Source organism: Notolepis coatsorum (assembly GCF_963971535.1).
Source record: "Notolepis coatsorum genome assembly, chromosome: 11".
NCBI classification, from domain to species: Eukaryota; Metazoa; Chordata; class Actinopteri; order Aulopiformes; family Paralepididae; genus Notolepis; species Notolepis coatsorum.
This window is the reverse complement of record NC_140175.1, coordinates 102,796,777-102,818,206: the sequence shown is the minus strand read 5'-3', so window position 1 is coordinate 102,818,206 and position 21,430 is coordinate 102,796,777. Positions and strand designations below refer to the sequence as shown.

The 21,430-nt window shown below is 46.3% G+C and overlaps 1 protein-coding gene across 2 annotated transcripts in view; it reads left to right on the top strand.

Moving 5' to 3' along the window:
• The window catches only part of edil3b (EGF-like repeats and discoidin I-like domains 3b), a 56,939-nt gene extending 50,765 nt beyond the window's left edge, over nucleotides 1–6,174 (top strand). For both annotated transcript variants that reach the window (XM_084325515.1, XM_084325514.1), the window contains 2 exons: nucleotides 3,003–3,158; nucleotides 5,845–6,174. In XM_084325515.1, the coding sequence (XP_084181641.1) occupies nucleotides 3,003–3,158; nucleotides 5,845–5,994 (306 nt within the window). In that variant the 3' untranslated portion in view covers nucleotides 5,995–6,174. The remainder of the gene's footprint in view (nucleotides 1–3,002; nucleotides 3,159–5,844) is intronic.
• Nucleotides 6,175–21,430: the final 15,256 nt, after the last annotated feature.

Sequence of the window (21,430 nt, the reverse complement as noted above, 5' to 3'; positions counted from 1 at the left end):
GGTGGCAAATCCCAAGCGGCTCGTGGGAGGCGTCGCTAGACCCAGTGACTTTTTCCCCCTGTGGTCCCCTCTGTTCCTTTCCCGGCCCATCATATTATGATTTTGTTCAAAAATAAAGAGTCCCCTCTAAAGGGGGACTGTATTTTTTGTTAACAAACTGTGTGTTTCTTCACCAAACATATGATGGGGTTGCAACGTGTGAATCTTCACTAGTATGGGTTGATAGGAGGGTTACGTTCATGTTAGGAGCTTAAGCAAGGCCTGCAGCCTACACTTTTTTCTGCCTCGGCCTGAGTCTCCACATAAAGGTAGAGGCTACTTGTATGTTCTGTTGCTTACACAGTGATGTTGAGCTACAACACTGTTGTGTTGGGTTTGCAGTAATGCTTGTATGAACACGTACCACGGCTCAGCCGTTTTCTCTCTCTCTATCAGTATTTTTCTGTGTTACAACATGGATGCGGGTGTAGGATTCACACACACACGCGACTTGGTTTTGTTGTAAACCCTGTTCACAGTTGTCTGTGGTTAGAGTGCATTGTATTAGCTTGCGCTATTCATTAGCATTGCTACTAAAGGTATCATATGGCTAAAGTTGTTGTTGTATGCAAGGGAAGGGCTTGTGAGGGGGTACCGGATAAACCCCTCCCTCTTCTGATTGGTCGGGGGGTTTATTCCTCTCTTGTCAGTCCAGTCGGGGCCAAGCTGTTAGACAGCTTGGCAGGGAGGGGGGGGGGGGGGGGGGGGGGGAGGGTTTCCTTGACTCTGCACCTATTAACAGGCGTTGAGTCTTGGTTTTCCCCCCATCATAGCAGGAGGAATTACGGTTCCACTACGCTCGATATATGTGTAACTTGAGTCGGTTGGTCACATGACTCAAGATTACCATGGCTTTTTCACTCTATGACTCACGTGGGAAGTCTCTCTGGGGAGTTCCGTCTATCCTCTGTGGTGGGGATGACGGGATATAAAAATGTAAGCAGTTTTTATCCTCAGCTGTGTCAAGTGGGATTCATGTCAGTCGGTGTTTCTTTTCTTTTTTAATAAAAGAGTGTGGAGTATATGAAGCACCACACCCTTCTTGTCGTTCTCCCAGGTGCCTTGAGGATTCAATGAGGGGTCTGGTTAGACTGTTCATTGATGTGGTTTGTGTCCCGACGCATGCATGGTGCTAGCTCGGGGTGTTTCTGATGAGAATCATGCGGGTAGCTAGTACGCCTTAGTTGCTTGTTATTGAAACAGCGTTTTCATAAAGCAACTGGGACGGGGATTTTTTCCTCTTCCGAGAGCCTGTTGCTGGGTCTCGACGGATTCTCGTTCATATCTGGGGGATGTTAACGGAATAGATCAGAACATAGGTAGAGGGGTCTCACGCCCTTGGGGTGGGCCGCCTGTAGCTGTTCCGCAACTGTTCCTACTTCCGGGGTAGGCCTGATTGGCCCCGACAGGCACGTGACCCGTGCGGCCACGCCCCGCGGCAGCCCCAAGGCGCGCGGCAACGAGGCTGCTGTAGTTCACAGGCGCTTTCCGCCTTCCATTAGGAAGGAGTTCGCGGCGCCTTTCATAATAATATCATCAGTCATCTCTAATAATATTAATCACTGTTCAATGTACTAATATACAATACGGCTCACTTTTCCCACTTCAATGACAGAGCCGCTGTTTAATAATATTGTCGCGGCGGAGCTCCGTCGCGGCAGCATTATGTAGCAGTAATCCCCCCATTTTTACCATCAACAAACTAGTTAAATTGGTAAGGCTGCTTGGCTGTGGATCCTATGGTCCTAAGTTCGATTCCCTTAAGTTTTTTTTTTTTTTTTTTTAACGTGCATTGCACTCTATAGCGTATTGTATATTGTATATTGTATGGTACAATTTACAGTAAGGTGTATGCTGTACAGTAAGGTGTATGCTGTCGGATCCGTCTCCCTCCCGTAAGCCTCCAATAGGGAGGGTATCCTCCAGTAGGGAGGGTCGGGGGGCTCGGTCCTCCCCGGTCTGATGGTTGTGGGGGGCCTCAGCGGGGTACATTTGTTGGGCTATGGCTCGTCTGTAGTGTGGTACTGTAGTGTGGTGCTGTAGTGTGGTAGTGAAAGGTTAACCTTCTGTAGTGTGGTAGTGAATGTGTTAATAACACTTTCAGAGCTGACCTTGTTTACATTTTTACCCCGTTGAATGCCACCATCCACTTCAATGTTAGCGTTAAAAACGCCTAATCTATGTTTTAAATTATGTGTCTAATCGGCCCGTCGCTTATCAATGACTCGTTTGCAGTCAACATTGTCGAAACGGATTGTTTTTTTAACGGTTCATTTTCGTTTTATAGCATTTTGAAAAGCCCTCGTTTTCAAGGAAAATATAAAGATTCCGTAATAAAAGACATTTACTGGAATATTCGTTGTAATTTTTCGGCCTATTTATGAATAGTTTTCAAATAAACGCTAGATTATCGATAGTATATGTGTACGTATGCACGCTATAGACGCGAGCTGAAAAATCGATTCTCTTATTTCCTCATCAGCGATCACAGCCAAACAGCCACATCACACATAGGGCAAAAGCTTATAGCTCTGTGAAAACAGATCTGATTATCCTAAGACTGGTCAAATGTATTCCTTACCTGAGATCAGATGTTATCCAAAAAGAGTATTCCAATTCCTGATCGCCATTCCAAATATCGATCACGCTTATTGATTGATTATTGGCTGCTAAGCGACTGACCTGCAGTTACACAGGGATAGACGATAGGGGGCGCTTTTTTCCAATCTGAGCTCCTGTAGGGGCTGGTGTACCAACAGGAGACTCGTTGATGAAATATGAATCAGATCGCTAATAAAAACGAATAAAACGATATTTGTCGTTGTGGGCACCCAACGGGGGGGCTGATAAAACGAGATATGTCGTTGTGGGCACTGAAAGGGTTAAAGTCCTTCTAAAAGGAAAAGGTTATTACATTTCCCAGTGTTCTACCATGTCCCGGTGCCACACACCCCTCTCTGCAGGTGGACCTGCTGGTTCCCACTAAGATCACGGGGCTGGTGACCCAGGGAGCCAGAGACTTCGGCCAGGCCCAGTATGTCGGCTCCTATAAACTGGCTTATAGTGATGATGGAGTCACCTGGACAATGTACCAGGATGATGCACAGCACATTGACAAGGTAAACATATATAGTGTACACATACTCTTCATGTGTATAACAACCATGGATCAACACTTTAGATTGAGTTTTAAACAATGATACAATAGAACCTTGTTGTCTGATCTTCAGAATAATGAACTAATCTGTCTACTTGGTGGGTATATTGTCAGTCACTGACTATATTCAATTTAATTGAATCTGAATAATTAATAATTTCCTAACTGAGATTACATGTAAAACTGAGCATGACATTTCAGAATGTGTTTTGTATGAATGGTTTGTATTTTGTACACGTTTTAGTTCCTCTATGTCAGTATTCCGAACATTTCATCCTCTTCAATGATCACCATTCTTGAGGGGGTTTGGATGAACGAGGTTCTATTGTTTTCATTTGACTCAGTTCAGTATGTACAGTCAGAATGCATACGGTAAGATTTGTAACATTAAAATGTATGCAACTATTATAAAATGCACTCCAGTCCCAAGTGGATACCTCTATACCTCTATAAAGCTATACCTCACCATTCTACACTGTACTTGTGGGTGGTCACAATAGTGGACTGTATAGTAGCTGACTGTATAGACTGTACAGAAGTATAGACTGTATATATGTATATTGAACATTTTTGTTTTGTTTACACTTGTTTACGTACTTGACTTTCTATTTTATACTTATATTATACTGTTTTACACTATCTTGTTATTTTATCTAGCACACTTTCAGGAGCAAAACCGAAAGAAGCATTTCATGCAAAAGTATTCTGTATTTCTGTATGACAACTAATAAAGAAACTTGAAACTTGAGTGAAGCACTTGAGTCTGGCACTGACAGAGGCAGAGAATGCAAAAACAACCCTTTCCCTGACCAGGGCGTGAGAAAACTGAAACAAAACCAAAAACCCATTCAAAGAAACTGAGCACATAGAGCACATAGAGCACATAGAGCACATACAATAGAGCACATAATTATTATTGTCTCCATATTATTATTAGGGTGACCAGGTGTCCCCCTTTTGGTTGTACTGTCCCACCATTTGACCAAATGTCCCGCGTCCCTCATATTGAGAGGATGTCCCTCTTTTCGAAGCCAAAAAAAAACATGCATCTAAAAGCCCCTTCCTACAGACAGTAAACGTAGCAACCCGCCTCTTGTCCACACACATTGCTCTGATTGGTTATAGTACTTTAGCGCACTGCTTGCCTGCTTGTAACGTGACTGAGACTGAGTCGTGACGCTACCTCATATCGCAGATCTGATTGGTTATAGTAATTTAGCGCACTGCTCTGCTCGTGAGAGTTGAACTTGTGATGCTACCTCATATCGCAAATCTGATTGGTAAAAAAAAACACAACAACATTACAAGCGAACTAGTTCAAGATGGAAAGCAGTAAAAAGAAACGGACCTGCAGTTACAACCAAGACTGGCAAACGACACATGACTGGGTGAGGCAGATGGCAGGCAATCTGCAGCAGGCTTTCTGTGTTTTGTGTCATAGTTCGTTTTCAATTGCGCATGGAGGAGAATACGACTTGAAGCGCCACAGTGGACGTGAGTGGCTCACCAAAAAGAAACATCCAGATCTATGGATACGTTTCTTTTTAAACCAAACAATGATAGCCAGACGGACTAGGTCACTGCAGCTGAGATAACAAGTGTCTATCACACAGTACAACACTCCCATTCATACAGGTCAGCCGACTGTGGTATGAAACTAGCTCCTGTCATATGGCCAGACTCAGATATTGCAAAAAAAATCGTGTGGTCGTACAAAAGCTACATCCATAGTTATGGATGTACTGGCACCTTCCTCGAGTTGTTTTTAAAACCCCAATGGTCCCAGATGACCAAAACACACCATTAATTTCGGTAACTTCTGATGCTTCCAATCATGGCACCATAAAACTTTTCAAAACTATTTATTTGTATTATTATTTTTGTATTATACTACACTGTTTTCCCTAGTTCTGTGTTAACAGGGAATATCAAACACAAGACATTCCTGTCAAGTGATGACGTTTAAATATTTAAAACAGATGTTAGGTGGTATTTAATTTGTATTTATTTTTATTTAACCTTTAACCTTTGATTTAAATATATTCAGTGAAGACCAGTTATTCTAATAAGAAATTTTACATTATCTATCTGTCCCACTTTGTCCCACTTTGTCCCACCAAAATCTTACTGTTGTCCCACTTTGTCCCACCAAAATCTTACTGTTGTCCCACTTTTGGACTTTTTGCATCTGGTCACCCTAATTATTATTATTATTTTAATCTAAAATTCCCAGCTGAGGATGTTTAGGCATAGGACGGTGATTCATTAGAGAGGCAATTTCTGTATGGCAAGTGACAACCTGTATAAGAACGATGCAATTTTCTTTTATTATTATTATTATTATTATTATTATTATTATTATTATTATTATTATTATTATTATTATTATTATTATTATTATTATTATTATTATTATTATTATTATTATTATTATTATTTCTCTTTCTCTTTTTGTTTACTGTATTTTTCATTTATTTTAGGTATTGTGTGGTTATATGTAGTCATGTATTGTATGTATGTTTGTATGTATATAATGTTGTGGTTGAACCTTAAAAAAACTATAAAAAACGATTTAAATAATACAATAGAGCACACAGAGCCCATAAATCAGGCTGGTTATGTGACTGCGTCTGCTGTCTTGGCGACAGGTGTTCCAGGGAAATTCTGACCACGACACTCACAGGAAGAACTACGTGGAGCCTCCCATATATGGTCGCTTCCTCCGACTCCTCCCCTGGTCCTGGTCCGGACGCATCACAGTGAGGATGGAACTGCTGGGGTGCACAGAGGACGGATGAAACCTAAACACCCCCCCTATCTCTCTCTCTCTCTCTCTCTCTCTCTCTCTCTCTCTCTCTCTCTCTCTCTCTCTCTCTCTCTCTCTCTCTCTCTGTCTGTCTGTCTGTCTGTCTGTCTGTCTGTCTGTCTGTCTGTCTGTCTGTCTGTCTGTCTGTCTGTCTGTCTCTCTCTCTCTCTCTCTCTCTTATTCCTCTCCATTTCCTTCCTCCTTTTCTCTTGTAATTTCCTCTTCTCTGAGAACGAACAGGAGACTTCTTGAGCCATCGCTTCAGAAGAGAGGGTGAAAACCACTGAATGGGTACAATTTAGTTTGGTAGCTATTTGTTTTTATTAAATTATTGGATTGGAGTACTTGTGTCATTTTAATGCGTTTTTTCTCATTTACAACATGTGATGTAGTAAATCGAGCACTCTGTGTGTGTGTGTGTGTGTGTGTGTGTGTGTGTGTGTGTGTGTGTGTGTGTGTGTGTGTGTGTGTGTGTGTGTGTGTGTGTGTGTGTGTGTGTGTGTGTGTGTGTGTGTGTGTGTGTGTGTGTGTGTGTGTGTGTGTGTGCGTGCGTGTGTGTGTGGTCTAAGCACGGTGCCGTATAGCTTCATAATGACAGCCACCATTAAATGGCCTTCAAGCATCTGTTAATGACTACTAACGTACTGCAACATCTGACTTATTGTATTGTATGTTGAGTCTGACCACCACTGGTACTTTAGATGGGATTTACTGACTGACTGATTGCACTGAATGGATTTCGATTGTAATAATAGGCCTCTCCTAGTCCTATGTGCTGTATCTACACTTTCAACTGTTTAAAAAAATGGATTCAATGTCAAGAAATTGGAATAAAGGTTTTTAGATGGAGGTCGATGTGTATCTCATTGTATTCAGTGCGCTTGATTTATAAAGGAATAGGAGAGAGAGAGAGAGAGAGAGAGGGAGAGAGAGAGAGAGAGAGGGGGGGGGGTTATGGCTGGATAGGAGTTGCTAGGACACGGAGTCCTACTTGAGCTTTCTAGGGCACAGAGGCACGAGGGAGATGACAGTTGTTGAGAAGTTCTGTTGGGAAGACGGGGTTCGCACAAGGTCCTTAAAGTGCTTGAAAACAGCCAATTTTTTTAACAAGGTGCTTAAAAGGTCCTTAAAAGTCAAGTTAGACCGCGCTCACAATAGTTGACACTGGGTGCTGCAATCCCGAAGATAAATGTAGAATAAAGCAGGAAGCCGGACCAGCACTCTCAGGTTTAAAATTTTAATTGCAGCCGGATACATACATGTTTCAGAACCAATGTGTTCCTTCTTCAGTGTTGATGGCTAGCCTTCAACACTGAAGAAGAAGGAACACATTGGTTCTGAAACATGTATGTATCCGGCTGCTTAAAAGGTCCTTGAAATTTAAATAAACCATTCGCATTGAAAGTTTTGTTCATCCATGATAAAATAGTTCTGAATCAAGAAATCCTTTTTTTGTTCTGTTTTAATCAAATCTGACGTTGCTGTCTTGTGCGCTCCAACTGCTTTTCCTCATTTCTTCACGTGTGATGCTCTAGCTTGCACTAGCTGGCAAGCAGGCTAAGAAGATGCTTAAAAAACTGCATTCAAAAGTGAATTGTATCCTTCGAGTGACATCCTTGAAAATGAAAAAGAGTGCTTGGAAAAGTACTTCAAAGTCCCTTAATTTCATTTTGCAGTGTCTGTGGGAACCCTGAGTTAGATGAAAGTCTTTCTATGGACCTTCTAGGAGACAGCCTGAGCCATACCAGACAAAGAACGGATATTAGACGTCACAAGGACAACAAGGTTTCTGAGAAACTCAATTCTGCACAAGACTGAAGTAGTTGGGTGCAGGCTTGCCTTCACTGGAATGGGGTCGCTAAGGAACCGCTTGGAGTCGTGTTTATTTCATAACAGTTGCTGATGTTAGGAAACACTGCAATAGGAAATTAACCCTTTCACTGCCACACTACCAAACGGTTAACCCTTTCACCTGCGACAATACACAGAAGGTTAACCCTTTCACTGCCACACAACAGCAGGTTAACCCTTTCACTGTAACCGTCGGTAGTGTTATAGTAAAGGGTTAACCTTCTGTAGTGTGGCAGTGTGAGGAAATGACTAAATCCAGATTTAACACCGCCATTGGAAAGAAGATTTTTTTTATGTATAATTCAAATGGATTATAATTCAGTACTGTATCTACAAATCCTTCTGTTTAATCATCCTCCCTTTATTCATTTGCTTAGATTTTCTGTACACTTGATCTCAAGACGGTGCTGAACGAGTCTCTTATCCTTCAGTTTTAACATGGTGTTAGTCACTGTCAAAGATGCAAAGATTTTTTTTTAATTTATATTCTCCTTTTGTTTCATTAGGATTTACTCAAGCATAGTAGCAGTACAGTACACAATATTTCTGACACTGGGAATACATTCCCGGAGGTCCATGGATGTTCTTAGATACCAAGAACATGCAAATTGACCTTGTAGAAGTGGAGCAATCTTCCATTTACTTGGGCATGTACTTTTAGGCGGATTTTCTGAAAATAGGGCTCCGGCTCAACAGGCTTTGAAAATAGCCTTTGTATTTCTAGTTGCTCTCAAGGCTTATATTTCAGGAAGATTAATCCTGCCGTCTGGTTTACAACAAGCTAAGCACAGTGTTAAATTGTCTCCGGGGATTCTGGAATACACAGAGTTTAAAGAGCGCCGTCTTAAAAACGGCCATAAAATCCGGTGGCGAGGGGAAGCATTTTTTCTGCCTCTACAGTTTCATGTCCCACCTCTGAGACCGCAACCCTGCTTCAAAGTCAAGAGCAGGGCAACACCGCCACCTGCTGGTCACTGTGTACCAGTGTCAATTTGGCTCCATTCCTTTAGGTGAAAACTATTCTAAGTTGTTTACTGTATAAACAATAACTAGTACACTGATTAATGAACGGTCTAACAACCTGATACCCCCAATGTACTGGTTTTTTGTTCCATACAGACTTGAAAATATTGTATTGTATTAAGTATTAATGTGTTGTTTCATACATAGCCATTATACGCATTCATGTGATACTGTGATGATATCTACCTGTCAATCTAGCCCTGCTAATTACTGATCATGACATCAACCTAGCCTGTTTGCTGATTGCTGATTGTTCCCACCTGCATGTTGTCAAGTACAGCCTAGTTAAGGTTTGTTTGTCACAAACAACTATCATTGCACACTGATGAAGGCCGGATGTGTCTATGCTTTAAGCAAGTGGCTTGTCCTTCCGCGTTCCCGTTTTGCGCTCTGATTGGCCACGCACGTTTCTGGTCTTGTGACATGTGCGCCAATCGTGGGACGGCAAGTTCTGCGCCTATTTCCGGGTCTAACAGCCTGCAAACTACCTAACGCCTAGTTTATCACTGGTTAAGCTTAGGCGACTCTTTCGCAGTTGGTTAGAGTTTGGAATCAGGGCTGGCGTTCTATCGCCCTGCTCTAAGACAAACTCTAACCTTAACCAACTTCGAAAGAGCGCCTAAGCTTAACCGTCCAAAAACTTGCCGTCCCACGATTGGCGCACATGTCACATGACCAGAAACGTGCGTGGCCAATCAGAGCGCAAAACGGGAACGCGGAAGGACAAGCCACTTGCTTAAAGTATAGAAGCAGGCCGGATGGCTGAAAACGTTTTGTGCGTATACAACTTGTGCATATTAAAATAAAAACAACGACTTTCCTCGAGTGCGGTCCCTACTCCATTTTTTGTGACTTAATTAATGTTGGACTACGCACCTGTCTGAGCACAGTGGTTACCCCGTTTTCTACTTACTGTGTATCACTGCCACCACGAGGACAAGTGACACTGGCACAATAATAACAATGACACTGGCAAGAATTCTGCACTGGGACTGACCTGGAACTCTGAACTGCACTTTACACTTTATATATATATATATATATATATATATATATATATATATATATATATATATATATATATATATATATATATATATATATATATATATATATATATATATATATATGTAACGCTGAGACATTATACCAATGTGGTTTTACACATAATGGCTTAATAAAGGAATCTGAATCTGAGGACAAAACCTTGACATTTAATAATATAACTGGGATCTTTGACAATCCCCCCCCCCCCAGCCCTGGTTCCTGCAGAGAGACCACATGCCTTCTGTCTCCTGACTGCGTCTGTGTGGAGAGATAAGACGGCCAGAGGCGCACAGATCTGACACACCTCTCTGAAGACTAAATCAGCCGGCTGAGCTCCTCTATGTAACTCCGTGAGCTCAGGACACATCCTGTCTCTCCTGAGAGAGTTGGAGCCCTGCAGGCCTGCTGGTACCGGGCTGTAGTTTACATGACCCACCTGCAGGGGCAGCACCGAGCATAGATAAAGACTAGATGGCGCAAGGCGGAGTCTCCTGCGTAGTTCACCGGTGGCCATCTTGCTACAGTTAACTACTGCTTTAAGGTGAGTGATCTGCACAAACAAAAATACTCTTAACTCGCTGAAATCTTGACGGATTTATAAATTTTTTCATATGAAAGTCCATTATAAGTATGCAGTATGATAACTACATCTCTGACGTTTTTAACGTTTCAATAGTACATGCACTTCCGGTTTAGCATCAGCATGTAGTGGTCGCATTGGTCAGAGCTCCTCTCCCGTTATTTTAGTTTTTGCTTCAAAAACCACTTTTTACAACACCAATGTGTTTAAACCTCGACGTATATATCAACTGAGATCTTCAACTAACTATATCGACTGAAAGAATCAAGATGCCAGGAAAGAAAGATACACGCGCAGCAGCCAAACTAACTGCAGAGGATCCGCCTGTGGATACGGGCTCCGTGCGGGAATTGGCAGGAGACAGCTGATATTGCCACCTCTTCCATCGTCCCCGCCACCTCATCCGATATAGAGTCTCTTGCTAAGCTAATAAAGATCTTAACCGATAAAGTTGATAAGGTTGACGCTAAGGTTGAGAAGGTTGACGCTAAGGTTGATAAGGTTAACGCTAAGGTTGACGCTATCTGTTGTGAAGGGCCAGATTAAACCGAATATATATATTTATTTATATATATATATTTAATTGTATTTGTATATTCTCTAATATTCCCTGATATCCCTTGTATATTCCTTGTACAATATGCATTGAATATCCATTCTAGCCTACTGAACATCCCATAATAGTCTCCATTCTACTATTGGTCGAGACCTTGGTGCCAGGCTGCCATACCCCTCAGACCCAGTTCAAACGTACCGCTCCACATGTACGAACAAGTCCTAGTTCCGCGTAGGAATCTGGCTACCGCACCACTAATGGGACTATTTGTTCATAGTGCGTATATATACTGCGCTACTAAAGTAGGACTTTCTTTTCAGTCCAGTTTCTTACCCTCCAATAGAGTCACAGACGTAAAGCCTCCCCGCGACGCCACGTGTGGGAGTAAGGCCAAGTTCGCCTACCATCGGTATTGAGACATCGTGTATATTAATATTTGAATAGTCATATTTGGCACTATATCGTCGAGTTGGACGTAGTCTATTAAGCTAATAATAGTCTGTTAATATATAGTGCTTTGTGCGGTGAGAATACTACCGTAGTCAGTACCCCATCGTTTCGGGCAGAGAACTGGCTGCTTACCCAGGGTGGTTGACCCCATGTGAAGCTGCACCCGAGGAGCCCCAGAGCCGACGAGCGAGTGGACCTGTATACCGGATTATTCTACCGACGACAGCCCGCCTTCCCAGGCACGGATTATGCTTTGTATACTTTGATTATTCCATGGATAAAGACCCCCGACACTGCCGTGTGTTGGAACCCCCCCCCCTGGAGAGGACGCAAGGTGAGGAGACGCTCTGCAAGACGAGGTCGCTTCACGTCTCTCCCCCGTGGACCGGAGAGAGCCGGCCCACAAAGAGTCCACCTGCTTTCATCTGTGGTCCAAGGATCGCCGGCGCATTGAACGGCACTACAGTGGGTTCACCTGGGATACCCTTGGCCGGACGAGGCAGCCGGATTCTACCCCCCCCCCCCTCCTACTCCTGTCGGCTTACAAGCGACCGGATTAACCCCCTCTAGTGTATCCAGTATATAATCATTAAAGTATCATTGCTGTTATTCCTTAACTATTCCAGGTCGTATATTTACCACCTGCGCCTTCAGAGATTGGACATTCTCTATTGATATACCGACGAATACTCTTTGCCATAAAAGTGCATACTATTTCAATTCATAAATGTAATTAAGTGATTAAGTGCTTGTTCTACACACCATCGCTGTGTAGAAATAAAGACCTGTTTCGACTTCGTACATTTGTGTTGGATCCGTTTCATCTACGTGAGAGTGTTTATGATAATATATTTATGCCGTGTACTGGGTGGCAGAATATTAAGTACAAAGGTAGTGGTAGTAAGTATCATATCTAGTAATACAGTCAGGGAATTGTACCCCTCAGTTAGAATTGGTCCTTCGAGCCGGATGGTAATTAGTGTAATATTAATATAGTGTTATTAATATTGAAATGGCCTATGATGAACACTCCACGAAACGATCCTCCTAACCAACGCCCGCAGCGCGAACGACGGCTCCCTCAGTACTTAGAGGCTTACGCTGTCAGTCAACAACCTAGTCTTCTACTAACAGTAAACGCGGTAAAACTAGAAAGTAAAAGTATGTCTAACCCCAACGCCCAGACTACCCCGACCATAGAGGCCCCTACGGGCTCTAATGTAACTGACCAAGTTCACGGTGGGGACCAGTGGGAACCAGACATGACTTCACACCCCGCCAGTACTGAAGAAGTAGTCCCCGATGAGTCCCGGGAGGAATACAACGCTACCGAGAGAGAACTCGGCACGGAAGAAGACGGGGAGAGCACCGTGGAGATAGAGCTCCAAGGCTCCGCAAGGAGTACCCCGAGGGAAGGCTCCCCTATACAACCGCCTTCTCCCAGCGAGGCAGAGAGGACCCTACAGCAGGCCTTCCTCATCAGCCTGAACGCCGCTGCTGAACGCGACCGACTGCAGATCCAGCAGCGAAGCGAACACGAGCAGATACGTCTAGAAATAAGACGCATTCAGATGGAAGAGAATGTGGCCCGAGAACGAGCCGGTGCTCAACGGGACGCAGCGCGCGACAGACAGCAGTCGCAACTAATAGAACAGCTGATCAGACGGACAACACCCTCTCCCTCCGCCAGAGGCTCCAGGAACTCGTCTAGACACACCTCCAGGGCGGCATCCCCTAGCCGAGTAAACAACCCTGAACTTGACCAACAGACGAGGTCTATACCCCCCACAGACCACCTCCCCCCACCGGTCCAAGCGAGACCTAGCAACCGGGAAGGAGCAGCATATCCTGTGGAGAGACTAAACCAGAGACTACAAGCACTGGATGACCTAACTGAAGACGAAGAGGAAGAGGAGGAGAACCACGCCCGAAGACAGCACAGTACTCTACCGGACCAGGAGGCCCGGTACAGCCCAGGCTATACTCCCGCGGAGCTGCGCTACAGACCCCCGACTCTATACCCGGGTGAGCACGACGCACGACCCGCACCGAGGAACAGCACCTGGACAAGCGGGCCATGGTACACTGCCGGTACCAGCCCATACCAAGGAGCGGGAGGAGACTCGCCTAGGAGGCCTCTCCCCCAACGCTCGCCGATGTATCCACAGTCAGCGTCATACATTGGCACGCCTATGGTACCCGACTTCACCCAAGAGAACCGGGCCCAGTATACAGAACTCCGCATGTGTCTGGAGACCATGTTGGTGGATGTATTGGATGAACGCCACAAATACGCCATCCTACTGAAGCACTTAAAGGTACCCCGCGCACATAATATAGCGCTCGCCTACGCGACTTCCACCACCCCATACACAGCAGCGCTGGTAGCATTGGACCAGAGGTATGGGCGCATATGGGATTACGTGATCCAGGAGATCCGACACATCGACCGCTTACCCCCAGCAATAGACAATCGAGCACTGGACGACCTGTCCATCAGAGTGCAGTCCCTGGTAGGGATGTTGGGAGCGCAAAGAGAGAAGGGGAGGCATGAACTTTACGCCAACTCAAATGTGGAAAGGATCCTGGAGAAGCTGCCGCCCGCTCGTCAGGAGCGCTTTAGGCGGCAGAGGGACCACAGAGACCCGAATGGCCCCGAACCGAACCTCCTCGATCTAGCAGACTTCCTGGCGAGAGAAGTCAGCAGCCTACGGCTAGATACATTCGGACGGAGCACCCCTGGCTCCAGAGAAGGAACCAGACGACTAAATGATGGAAGAAGATCGGTGACTGTGATGCACCAATCGGAGTCAGTACCGAGCAGCAGGAGCCACAGTACCCCCTCCAGAACGGAGAAGTGGAAGATAGTGTGCCCCTACTGTGAGAAAGAACACTGGCTAGCGCAATGTGACTCCTTCCCCAAGCTGAACGCGGAGGAAGCAGGTCAATGGATAAAGTCCAACAAGCGCTGTTTTCGCTGTGCGCGCTCACACATGGCAGCCGAATGCCGCTTAAAGAAAAGGTGCACCAAGTGCGATGGAGCCCATCTGGACATACTTCACGACAGTAACAGACGGCGCCCTTCACCTGCACCATCCAGCCGCAAAGCGAGCGTCATGTACATCGATCCCGCCAGCAGCAGTGGAGCCCGAGTACTCCTAAAGGTAGTGCGTGTGACACTAAGCTACCAGAATAAAGTCCTGGACACTTACGCCGTCCTCGATGACGGGTCAGAGAAGACCCTGCTGCTCGCCTCCGCTGCGGCCCAGCTAGGGCTGCGGGAAAGCGAAACCCAAATGACAATTCGGACAATAAGACGAGATTTGAAGACGATAAAGGGCGAGAATGTCTCATTCTCTATCGCAGCAAGCGGCCAGCCTGAGCGACGGTACCAGATTGCAGACGCTTTCACCAGCCAAGAAATAGGACTGTCGCGGTACACATACCCCGTCGCCAAGCTGATGGAGAAATATGCACATCTGCGCAAGTTACCGATCCCGCTCATAGACAATGCTATGCCGACCCTGTTGATAGGCTCCGACCATGCAGACCTCATTGTCCCGATAGACCGGGTTCATACCGGACCCCGAGGCTGTCCTGCAGCAGTCGAGACCCGTTTGGGATGGACTCTCCAAGGCCCGCTCGCCAAATCTCTCAACCGAAGTACAGCCACTAGATGTCTCCACTCCCGAGTCACAGAGGGAGAAACCGCACTCCTGCAACACGTAGAGCGGCTATGGACCTTGGAACAAATGCCCTTTAAGAACGGAAAGAAAGACATTCGCTCTAAAGATGACATTTACGCCATTCACCTCCTCGAGACAGGGACCAAGAGAGTCCCGGTCAACGGCGTGTTGAGATACGCCACGCCACTCCTGCGGCGAGAAGGAATGCCTACTTTCCACGCCAAGACAGACGCCACAGAACGGTACCTGCTGAACACGGAGCGGCGCTTAGCCAAGAACCCCGCCCAAGAGAGTGTATACCGCGCTGAGATTGAGAAGCTCATCACAGCGGGACACGTCACAAAGATGGACATTAAAGAGGCTGACCAGACCACTGAATCGTGGTACGTGCCCCACCACAAGGTCCATCACAACGGTAAAGACCGCATAGTATTTAACTGCAGCTACCAGATCGGATCCCAAAATCTAAATAAAGAGTTACTGCCCGGTCCCACACTCGGCCCCTCCCTACTCGGCGTTCTACTCCGCTTCCGCCAGGAAAAGGTGGCCATCAGCGGGGACATTAAAGGAATGTTCCTGCAGGTGAGATTAGTAGAGGCGGACAAGCCCCTGTTACGGTTCCTATGGAGAGAGAAGCCAGGAGATGAGCACCCAGCCATCTACCAATGGGAAGTCCTCCCCTTCGGAACGACGTGCAGCCCCTGCTGTGCGACATTTGCACTACAGAAACATGTAGCAGAGGACCCAGCAGCGGACGAAGAGGTCCGACACAGCGTAAAGAACAGCTTCTACGTAGACAACTGTCTACAAAGCCTTTCAACCCAGGAAGAAGCCGAGGCTCTCCTGATTAAACTCCGCGCCTCATTGATCAAAGGCGGCTTTGATCTCAGGCAGTGGGCCAGCAGCGATCCGCAAGTACTGCGCAGCCTCTCCTCCGAGGACAAGGCAGCCAGCAGCGAGACCTGGATGGCTACAATCCCGGGAGAAGCCCAGGAGATGACCCTGGGATTGGTGTGGCGATTCAAAACAGATTCGCTTCACTACAGACACAAGCCCCTGACTACGGAGCAGGGAAGGCCGGCGGCGGCGCCGACCACCAGACGGAGTGTGTACACAACACTCGCCCGACAATATGACCCGCTAGGATGTATTCTACCGTACACCACCAGGGCAAAAATGATTGTACGAGCATTGTGGGACAAGGACCAGGGCTAGGACGACCCCATTCCCGCACACCTTTCATCCACCTGGAGAGAGTGGGAGATGGAGCTCCACTCACTCCCAGGCGTTAATATGCGCCGAAGCTACTTCCCACCCACGGTGAGGCCAGAGACATGTAAAATGGACTTACACGTCTTCAGTGACGCCTCAGAGGTCGCATACGGATCAGTAGCCTACTTGCGGGCCCAAGACCAGGGGGGAGAGATCTACACAGCATTTGTCCTCGCCCGCTCGAGAATAGCCCCACGCAAGCAACAATCTATCCCACGTCTAGAGCTCTGCGCAGCCCTAGCCGGAGCGCACCTAGCCACGCTCATCCAACGTGAGCTCACCATACCGGTGTCTAGAACAATCCTGTGGTCAGATTCCACGACGGTACTCGCCTGGATCAAATCGGACTCATGCAAGTACAAAGTCTTCGTGGGAGTCAGAGTCACAGAGATTCAAGACTTAACCGAAGAGTTAACCGGAGAAACAGAGTGGCGCTACGTTGATACAAAACAGAACCCAGCTGACGTCATCACCCGGGGGATGCCCCTGGATGACCTCACCCGTCGCAATGTCTACAGTGACGGCCCCGCATTCCTAAGACTCCCGGAAGGACAGTGGCCCATGCCTATCCCGAGGGAAGCAAGTCCAGAGGAGGTGGAAAATAAGAAGTCTGTGTTCTGTGGATTGAGCACCGTAGCCTCCACCGACCCTAACATAGACGATTGCACGTCCATAGAGAGTGCACAACAAAGAACATTCCTGCGGTACCACCCGGAGTGCAAGTCCCCCGCTGATATGTCAGCAGCTAACTACGAGGAAGCAGAATTGCTTCTACTGCAGCGAGCCCAGAGGGACTCGTTCCCCGATGAATTGGCCTGTCTACAGGGAGGAAAGCCCGTCCCATCCGACAGCAGATTAATTCATCTGGCCCCCGAGAGCGACGCTCATACCCTCATCAGAGTGGGTGGTCGCCTACGCAGAGCCCCCAATCTACCGGATGACATTAAATACCCGATCGTATTGAACAGCCGACACAAGGTCACAGAGCTGATTATAAAGAAATACGATGAGGATGTACATCACGCAGGAGCAGAAAGAGTCTTCGCGGAAATCAGACGTCGTTACTGGATCCTACAAGGAAGAGAGGCGGTACGACGCTTCCAGCGAACATGTCTAGACTGCTGCAAGTGGCGCGCGCAGCCCAGCATACCAAGGATGGCTGACCTTCCTCCATGTCGCCTCCGAATCGGTGACAAGCCATTCCACTCAACGGGTATGGACTGCTTTGGCCCGCTGCACATAAAGAAAGGAAGAGGAACCGAGAAGCGGTGGGGTATTGTATTCAAATGCATGACCACTAGAGCGATACACATCGAGCTTCTCCCGACCATGAGCACAGACTCATTCCTTATGGCCTTCCGAAGATTCACATCACGGAAAGGAAGACCGTCTACCCTATTGTCCGATCATGGGACAAACTTCAAAGGCGGCGAAAGAGAGCTGAGAGAGAGCTTCCAAGCTATGGGCCCAGAACTTAAGACCCACCTCGCTCCAGCACAGGTTGATTTCCAATTCAACCCCCCAAACGCACCCCACTTCGGTGGCACTTGGGAACGAGAAGTGCGCTCCATAAAGACAGCCCTGTACGCAGTACTTGGGGCCCAGACTGTGGCGGAAGAAGTCCTAATGACAGTCCTCACGGAGATTGAGGGAGTACTTAACTCGAAGCCCCTCGGATATGTCTCCAGTGATGTGGCGGATATCGACCCAGTTACCCCCAACACACTCCTGATGGGGCGGCTAGATCCTGCATTACCCCAGACAATGTACCGGCCTGAAGAAGCGAACGGCCGACGAATGTGGAGGTACAGCCAAGTATTAGCCGACAAGTTTTGGAACAGTTTCCTACTGCACTACCTACCGTCTCTACAGACCCGCCAGAAGTGGGTAAAGGAGAGAGACAATTTGACAGAAGGAACAGTCGTCATGATTATTGATCAATCACTGCCCAGAGCTATGTGGCCGGCCGGCCGCGTAAGCAAAGTGATCACCGGTGCCGACGGCAAGGTCCGAGCAGCTGAAGTGCTCGTCCAGGGTCGCACTTACACCCGTCCCGTGGCAAGGCTCATAGAACTGCCTCGACTCCCAGACACAATCGATGATGACCATGACCCTACAACCCTATGACTTTGTGAAGTTGACTGACCCCTACAGCAAACCCTTATGTGTAAATAGACAACGCGATTAATCTGTCTCTGTTTAACTGATTAGGTCTGGGACCTATTCAGGGGGTGGCTGTTGTGAAGGGCCAGATTAAACCGAATATATATATTTATTTATATATATATATTTAATTGTATTTGTATATTCTCTAATATTCCCTGATATCCCTTGTATATTCCTTGTACAATATGCATTGAATATCCATTCTAGCCTACTGAACATCCCATAATAGTCTCCATTCTACTATTGGTCGAGACCTTGGTGCCAGGCTGCCATACCCCTCAGACCCAGTTCAAACGTACCGCTCCACATGTACGAACAAGTCCTAGTTCCGCGTAGGAATCTGGCTACCGCACCACTAATGGGACTATTTGTTCATAGTGCGTATATATACTGCGCTACTAAAGTAGGACTTTCTTTTCAGTCCAGTTTCTTACCCTCCAATAGAGTCACAGACGTAAAGCCTCCCCGCGACGCCACGTGTGGGAGTAAGGCCAAGTTCGCCTACCATCGGTATTGAGACATCGTGTATATTAATATTTGAATAGTCATATTTGGCACTATATCGTCGAGTTGGACGTAGTCTATTAAGCTAATAATAGTCTGTTAATATATAGTGCTTCGTGCGGTGAGAATACTACCGTAGTCAGTACCCCATCGTTTCGGGCAGAGAACTGGCTGCTTACCCAGGGTGGTTGACCCCATGTGAAGCTGCACCCGAGGAGCCCCAGAGCCGACGAGCGAGTGGACCTGTATACCGGATTATTCTACCGACGACAGCCCGCCTTCCCAGGCACGGATTATGCTTTGTATACTTTGATTATTCCATGGATAAAGACCCCCGACACTGCCGTGTGTTGGAACCCCCCCCCCTGGAGAGGACGCAAGGTGAGGAGACGCTCTGCAAGACGAGGTCGCTTCACGTCTCTCCCCCGTGGACCGGAGAGAGCCGGCCCACAAAGAGTCCACCTGCTTTCATCTGTGGTCCAAGGATCGCCGGCGCATTGAACGGCACTACAGTGGGTTCACCTGGGATACCCTTGGCCGGACGAGGCAGCCGGATTCTACCCCCCCCCCCCCTCCTACTCCTGTCGGCTTACAAGCGACCGGATTAACCCCCTCTAGTGTATCCAGTATATAATCATTAAAGTATCATTGCTGTTATTCCTTAACTATTCCAGGTCGTATATTTACCACCTGCGCCTTCAGAGATTGGACATTCTCTATTGATATACCGACGAATACTCTTTGCCATAAAAGTGCATACTATTTCAATTCATAAATGTAATTAAGTGATTAAGTGCTTGTTCTACACACCATCGCTGTGTAGAAATAAAGACCTGTTTCGACTTCGTACATTTGTGTTGGATCCGTTTCATCTACGTGAGAGTGTTTATGATAATATATTTATGCCGTGTACTGGGTGGCCGAATATTAAGTACAAAGGTAGTGGTAGTAAGTATCATATCTAGTAATACAGTCAGGGAATTGTACCCCTCAGTTACACTATCAAAGAATCTATCGAATCCAAAATCGAAGATTTAAAAGCAGCGGCTGCAGAACAAACCGAACGCACTACTGTAGTTGAAGCCACCTTGGGTGAACACACTGAGATTCATTAGGGGCGATGGGGCTTTACCTGACGGCATCGTGGAACTAACGGAGAAGATAGAAGAGGTCAACGGGAAGCTAACGGATAAGATATATGACAACAACGAGAAGCTAACAGCTAAGATATTCGAAAAAATCGAACGTCATTCCCGTAGATTTAATATCCGTATAGTGGGACTGGATGAATCAGTTGACTGCACAAACGACTTGTTCGCGACAGTGTTAGCTCAAATTCTAGGACCAGATATCCTCTCTACACCACCTATAGTGGATCAGCGCTACAGAATTGGCATCCGAGACGACAACAACAATAAATCAAGGGTGATTATTGCTAGCCTACGTCAAACTGGAATAAGAGATACGATTATCCGGGCGGCACGAAAGAAGAGGGGAACTCTGCAACACAACGGGAAACTAGTGTATTTCTACGAGGATTTTTGCCGCGAGGTTGTAACCCTACGAGCCTGTTACAGTGATGTCTCAGCTTTTTGAGAAAAAATTCCAACCTACACTACGCTACCCTGCGAATCTTTCCATCATGGATAAAAATGGAAAAAGGGTCCGGCTCTCCTCGACTGAAGACGCAGAGGATTACATGAGGGACCCACAACGCGGAGGAGGCTAAGTCTTATTCATCTTTTTTTGATAACTTCGTTATAACTTAGACACCAAAAACGGCATCAAACAAGCTTTGATAACATTGATGTAGAAATAGGTTAATATGTGATGCTAGATACTATATTTTTGTAAAGGTTCGCTGTTTGGCCCCGCTAGATTTATGGGTTTTGTGCAAGTCATGATTTGTTGTTGACATTTTGGAATACTCTGGACTTTTTCAACGCTCGGTGTCATATTGGAATATACTGGAATAATATCACTCTATGGCATGCAGAATGCCCTGGAACATAAACAACAATTTGTGACCATACACAAGAATCATATCCTGAAGAACAACAGCCTTCACAGCGGAATACTGCCCACCCCTGTTTGGGGGACAAACTGCATACACGTATTTAAAACCTTCCTTTTCATCTAGGTGTTTAAGCTTGGCAAAGTTATTTTAAGATTTAAGCAGATGTTCTCCACTTTTTGAGATTTCTATAATTTAGTTCTATACATCTTTTTTATTCTTCGGTGTGTTTTAACCTATACATGTTAGTATAAGGTTTAAGTGAATATACTATGATAA